The sequence below is a fragment of the Sarcophilus harrisii genome, chromosome 2 (assembly GCF_902635505.1).
Source record: "Sarcophilus harrisii chromosome 2, mSarHar1.11, whole genome shotgun sequence".
Taxonomy (NCBI): Eukaryota; Metazoa; Chordata; class Mammalia; order Dasyuromorphia; family Dasyuridae; genus Sarcophilus; species Sarcophilus harrisii.
In genome coordinates, this window is record NC_045427.1 from 555816376 (window position 1) to 555822610 (window position 6235).

A 6235-nucleotide genomic window follows, 5' to 3' on the forward strand; every position below is an offset into this window, starting at 1 on the left:
TATAAACCCATGACCATGTAAACATTTAATACTTGAGTTTTGCCTTTTTTTTTTTTTTTTTCAAAATGGCTTTTCTGACCTGAAAGTTCAACAGTCTGTCAGGCCAAAATCACTTTTGGTCAAAGTTTAGATGACAGAAGTCTTTCAACTCCTGTCTACCTGACACTATTAACTAATGCATATTGCCTATCTGACCAATGATCTTAAAATAGTTCTATCAAAAATGTACTTTAGCCCATATACATATATACATATATAGATGCTACTTTTGGCAAAAATGAATCATCCTTGATAGAAAAGCAATTTCTATCTTGTTCTCCATTTTGAAATTGGTATCGTTTTCCCAGACTCTTTTGGAAAGGACAGAATCAAACTTTTTAGATTTGATACCAATAAGAGGTGATATTTTCATTTAGAGGGAAGAAACCCCTTCAACTGTATTATGCAACCTGAAAAAAAAAAAAAAGACTTCTCACTTTCATAAGGAAAGAGTATTTACCGTGGTTGTTGTGGCATAGGACAGAAAATGGAGCATAGCCATAAATATCAAACTTGGATGGCCTTTAGTCCTCACTGAGCAAAGAAAACCAAGGAGATTTTGCAAATGTCATTTTTTAAAAAGTTGTGATGGTTTCAAATTATGGGTCTGAGGCTAAGCAAAATTTTTGCCTTCATTTTTTAGGAAGGTTTGGGCAAATCGTAAAGAATTGTGTGAAGCCTCCTATCTCAGCTAAAAGACCTTTTCTCTTATTTTTCTCTTCCCTTACTTTCCAAATAGCAATCAAAACAAAGGAAAAATATCCCAGAAAATTCTGCAAAACTTGAACTAAACTAGATGCAAATAAGAGGCAGAGAGCTTCAGTCCTATGATTTCAAAGTTAAAGTTTCTCCCCATCTGTTGGGTGCCATGAAATGACGTATTTTCTATTCTCTATTCCTATTTTTTTTTCTGCTTAGATATATAGTTTAAGGCAATATCTATACAGATACATCCGAATCTTAAGTAGGTACAAAGAAATGTAGCTGAGGTTGCCAGGAAACTGAACACCTGATATTCCTATAGAAAATGGGAATACTTCAGTTGCCTGAATGAGGGAACCAGGGAAAAATAAAGTATTACACCGCTTTACACACCCAACTGCACAAGGCCAAACACCCCTCCCCAGCCCCCCAGAGAGTTATGATGATAACAGAGTAACCACAAAAACAAAAGTGAACACAGTTTATAATAGTTTTCAAGAATGGAGGGCAGACAGTTCGCTTTACCTATAGGCGCAATCTGTACCCTGACCCCTCCTCCCCCACCCCACCCCCAACCGCACCCCCCCCACCCCCGCCTTCTAAAACACCAGTTCATCGAAAGACAATTAAAAGTGTACGAAAGATATTTCTGGGTCACGCTCCATTTGTATCACTGAGTTTAATCACTGGACATTTCCAAGATATTTTTCGATCTCGACTCTCAGGAATTTGTATCAGACACTGTATTGAGAAAAGTGGGTTCCGTAGACAGGGGCCAACCATCTTTTCTGTGCCAAAACGACTTTTGAGATTCATGAAGAAAGCAAATGAAAAACTATTCAGGAAAAAGCTACCTATCTGCAGTACAAACTATAGAAACTCCAGCACTGTGGTTTGTCAAGACCACTTCTTAATTAAAGGCAAAGTCAAGGCTAAGCATAAGAGGGAAACTTTGAATGTCTCCCCACTTTCATTCCCCGGGCTCCACACTTCGTATTTGAGGGAGGAGAGTTCTCAAAAAAAAAAAAAAAAAGCTAAAGTTTCACTTCAGAAAGTGTCAGTGAACCCGAAAAACGATACACGGAGCTGATATAAAATGTCACACATACTCCCTCCCCATGATACAAGTACACAGAAAAGAAAAAGGGAGGGGGAAAAAAAAGAAGAAAGAAAAACCCTTCGAAAGAAAGTTAACTTTTCTGTCTGGTAATTTTTTTTTTTTTTTTTTTTTTTTTTTTTACCTTACTGGACCTGCCGCCCTGGGTCTCCGCTTCCATGCTGTTCTCTTTCTTGTCTTTCTTGGACGCATTAGTCCTCACTTTGTAAGTGGACGTGTTAGGGGATTTGATGAATAATCCGGGCATAGGGTTGCTGTTTTGCAGCTGCTGAGACATGGTGGTGAGATTGCTCTGGTTGGGGGGGGGTGAGTCCTCGGACTCTTTGCCAGTGTGGTACACCACCCTGCTGTCAGAAATGTGGATGCTTGGAGCGCAGCCCATGCTTTCAAGTCACTTCGGACGCGATTTTCTAAACTGACTTTTCTTTTCCTTCGATCCGCTGGATTTGGTCTCGGAATTCTCAGCTTCTCAAGGGTCTGTCTAGCTAGTCCTTCTTGTCATCCGCTGGACTCGAGGGCTGTGTCATTATGAGTTAACCTCAGCGAGCAAGGAAACATAGCCCTTTTCGACTTCTTCTGCGAGCGGGGGCTTCTTGGAACTTTAATGGGAACCCGGAGGGGGGCTGTGGGGAAATGAAGCGCAGGCCGAGCTGCACATCGTTGCCTAAAACGTTCAGCCGGCAGGGTTTGGGTTAGGGGTTTTCTCTCCCTCCTCCCCCCGGGAGAAGTCAACAAGCCCCTCGGACTTAGTGAATGTGGCTTTCGACAAGGCGCGCTCCCATTTTCTTGAATTAAATATTAAAATCCCGGAGAAGCAGTATTTTTTTTTAATTTCACAGTGTTTCGGGAGGGTTTTGGGAGCGGGGTCTGGGACAAGGGGTGGGGTAGGGTGGGGGGGCGGAGATCCCTGTTCTTCCACACCCCTAAGACTAAACAGGCAATTTTCTTCCCACGAAGTTTAACTGTAAGAGACGCTACTGCTCTTTGCTGGGGGTGGGGGGAAGTGAAACCCCCTTGGATCGCTCCCCCCTCCACAGTTAGAGACTAGCGCTCACGTTCCCCTCCAATGCATGCTCCCTCCTTTCCTTCTCCTCCACCTCCTCCTTCCTCCTAACAGCAGCGGCGGCGGCGGCGGCGGCGGCGGCGGCGGCGGCGGCGGCGGCAGCGGCGCAGACTGGCTATTGACATGCACACACTATCCTCTTGGCAGCAGCTCCAGAAGGCAGATTTCCCCTTCGAAAAGCAGGTTTACCCTGCAAAGCATTCCATCCAGCGGTACCAATTCCTGAAGCAGAGGAAAAGAAACACGGGAATCCCGTTTCAGTGCATGTTTGCCGCGCAAATAGAATAAAATAGGTGGGGTGTGTGTGTGACGGAAAGGGGTGGGAAGAGGGGGGAGAAGAGTTCAGAGCTTCAGTCTTAAGAAAATGGTAATAACGCTGAAGACGGGCAGGAACAAAAGGCTGGAGATACCCCAGCAGCGAGCGTGAAGGCAGGTCTGTAATGCATGCGGGGCCCACGATGTTTCTGGTCCCAGAGATGATGCATACACGCAATTCTGCTGGAGTCCCTGGCTCTGCATGGAATGAATTAAAATGGCGAGACGTTTAATGCTCGGGCACAGAGCCTGCGTTGTGCAGCAGAGATGCTGCTCCTGCCTCTTCTTCCCTCGTCTCCCCTCCAAGGGTGGAGGGGTGGCCCCGTTCGCAGGGATGGTGCCCCGCACCCCCTTGAAATGCCCGGTGAATCTCTGCCAGGTTGTTTCCCCGTCCCAGTCTCTGCCCCAGGGTTTGACAGCAGCACGTCCAATCAAAGCACCCGCAAGAAGTGACCTCCAGCCTTTACTGGCGTCAATGCAAAACAGCCGGTGTAGCGCCGGAGCTTCCTACTTGGAGCCAAACCTGCCTGAGCTACTGAGCATGCCCAGGGGGAGGGAGGGGGGAAGAAACGCTGCTGAGAGCTCCGAAGAGTCTCTCCCAAACGGCTTTTCTTTTCTTTTCTTTTTCTTTTTGCCCCTCTCCATGTTTTAGCCCTGCTAAAGGGGAGCGAGCGAGGTGAGAACCACCGTAGGACTCCACACCTCCTAGAGAAGTGCAGTATCCCAGATTTGGGATCTTCGAGACCATCTCGACCCAAATCCTCTTTTTTACAGAAGAGGAAACGGAGGTCCAGGGAGACTGGGCGATTGGTACAAAGTCACGCTGGTTAGTTTTACACTTTGGGGCGAAAACCCAGATCTCCGGACTCCGAGGCTGGCAGCTCTCTACCCACTGAGGTGTCTCTCTTGAACCTTACTCAGACTTTCCCTGCGTCCCCCGGGTTAGATTTCCGTCCTCGGGGCTGGCTTCAGTTAAGAGTCAGCTGACCATAAACCCAGGGGTCGCGGGAACGTTACGTTTATAGGCCAGCCGGGAGGTGTCCTTCCCCCTGTCCCCGGGGAGGGGGGAGCGACTAAGAGAACCGGACCAGTGGAAGAGGAAGAAAGGTGACGAGCCGTAACATTTGGCACTCTCCGAACACCGAACGGAATGTTTGAAAAGCGGGGTGCCACTCGGAGGGCTGTCGCCGAGAAGTTGTATGGCCTTGGGCGAGTCACTTCTAAATGGGACTCGGTTTCCTTTTATGTAGAAAATAGCGTCTGGGGTAATTTATCTCTAAGACACATCGAATTAATGTCGAATTAAATGTTGATGAGGAGAAGCGGCACGGGCACCGCTTCTGTGTTCCGCCCCCCACCCGAATGGGATCCTCCACACAATTATGTCTCCCCCGAAACAAAACTCTTCGTGCTGCGGCCCCCACGGCCCAAGCCTCCCTGCCTCCATAACATCCGAAGAAAATCTACTCCGAGGGGACCAGGCTTTACCCCAGGGTCCTCGGCCAGCCTCCGTCTCCTCCTCCTCCTCCTCCTCCTCCTCCTGTTCCTTCCTCCCTCCCCCTTCTCAGTCCACACCTTTTCCTAGTGCGGTCCCCGAGCTGAACCCTCTATTCCGCTGGGCTCCCTCCTCCCAACCCAGCTGCTGCGAAGTCCCGGAGAAGTGGATTTCGCAAACTGTTCCAGCTCCCTTCCTGGAGCCCTTTCCTCCGTGGCTCCAGCGGGGGAGCTGGGCGCGCCCTGCTGCAGGCCTGGGTTCCGATCGCCAACTGGATTTTTTCACTGGCCTGTGGGACGCTCACTGCCCCAGGGCCGAGGGCGGGCGTTCGACCAGCCCGGCTACTCCAGACCTGAGAGAGAAAAAACGTTATCCCGCAGCGCCCGCGGAGATCCGAGCCCTGACTGGGAGCAGGCGGCCTTGTTCGCTCCCCTGGTGCCTTGCTTCGGTGCACGAATTCTCCGGGTCGCTGCCAACAGTCCCAATTTGTTCGCTTACAAATAGGGAGCGGACAGCCAGCCTTTTGTGCTCCTCACTGGCCAGTGGATTGAAAAACCCTAGAGTAGCATGGTCTGATTGGGAATTGGAAGCCCACCCGCCCAAATGCCTCTCTTTAGGAGGGATTCCCCCTGTCCTATCCTGAGATCCTTCTCCGGCTCCTGTCACGTCATTGTTAGTCATTTTAAATTTAGAGAATAATCTTCATCTCTAGAAAACCGTGACAATTCTGGATGATGGGGGGGGGGGGGGGGTTCATTTCACTCGGGCATGGTGATTTCCGTGGGTAGATTTTTTTCGACAAGAAAGTGTGAACTGAAAGGAAGCTATTTGCAACTCCCAAAGAAACGGATAAAAGCTGGGAGCAGATTGGCTGGAGAAACTTTCTCACAATGCTTGCTTGCATCCTGTCTCTTTAGGAACTGGGAGCTGTTGTTTTATATCCAGGAAATCATTAAGCTAAAGATTTTCTTTAAATATAGGAGTATTTAATTATTTTAGCTAAGTTAATTATTTTAGCACAGTACAGAAAGTAGCAGCTTGTCCACTTTTCTATTTGTGTGACCTTGGGTAAGATACCTAACTTTGCTGTGCTTCAGATTCTTAGTCTGTAAAATAGAAAGGGAGGATGGAATTGAACTAAATGGTTCGAGCCAGCTCTAAATGTATGATGCTATGATCTTATTTAAATAAATGTAACTAATGACACTTTTCTTGTGCTTTTTGGAATTCTCTTTTTTACTAAATGATAAATCTTCCTTCTTTTTCTTTTCCTTTTTTGTTTGTTTGTTTGGATTGGGTTTTTGGTTTCAGTTGTTGTTGTTGCTGTTGTTTGTATTTCTTCTCTTTTCCTCTTGCCTTCCTCTCTGGTACTCGTCCCACTTTCTGAATGAAATCTTTCCTATGTACCCTAATCCATATTGGCATTACTGTTCTCTAAATTCCTCTAGCTCTTTGAGCTGTAGTACCTAATTAAGGACTTAATTATATACAAGAAACCCTCACT

The 6235-nt window shown here is 47.3% G+C and overlaps 2 protein-coding genes across 3 annotated transcripts in view; one reads left to right on the top strand and one right to left on the bottom strand.

The window, feature by feature from the left end:
* PDE8A (phosphodiesterase 8A) overlaps positions 1-2974 on the bottom strand; it is a 256329-nt gene extending 253355 nt beyond the window's left edge. For both annotated transcript variants that reach the window (XM_031955687.1, XM_031955686.1), the window contains exon 1: positions 1983-2974. In XM_031955687.1, coding sequence (XP_031811547.1) covers positions 1983-2240 — 258 coding nt within the window. In that variant the 5' untranslated portion in view covers positions 2241-2974. The remainder of the gene's footprint in view (positions 1-1982) is intronic.
* A 39-nt stretch (positions 2975-3013) lies between these two features.
* LOC116421880 lies at positions 3014-5963 on the top strand. The gene is made up of 2 exons (XM_031955688.1): positions 3014-3354; positions 3889-5963. The coding sequence occupies exon 2, from the start codon at positions 4619-4621 to the stop codon at positions 5372-5374; it is 756 nt and encodes a 251-aa protein (XP_031811548.1). The 5' UTR covers positions 3014-3354; positions 3889-4618; the 3' UTR covers positions 5375-5963.
* The last annotated feature ends 272 nt before the right edge of the window (positions 5964-6235 follow it).

What these genes read in the sequence shown, in the direction of transcription:
- LOC116421880 (XM_031955688.1), top strand. Translation starts at nt 4,619, where the DNA reads ATGTCTCCCCCGAAACAAAACTCTTCGTGCTGCGGCCCCCACGGCCCA.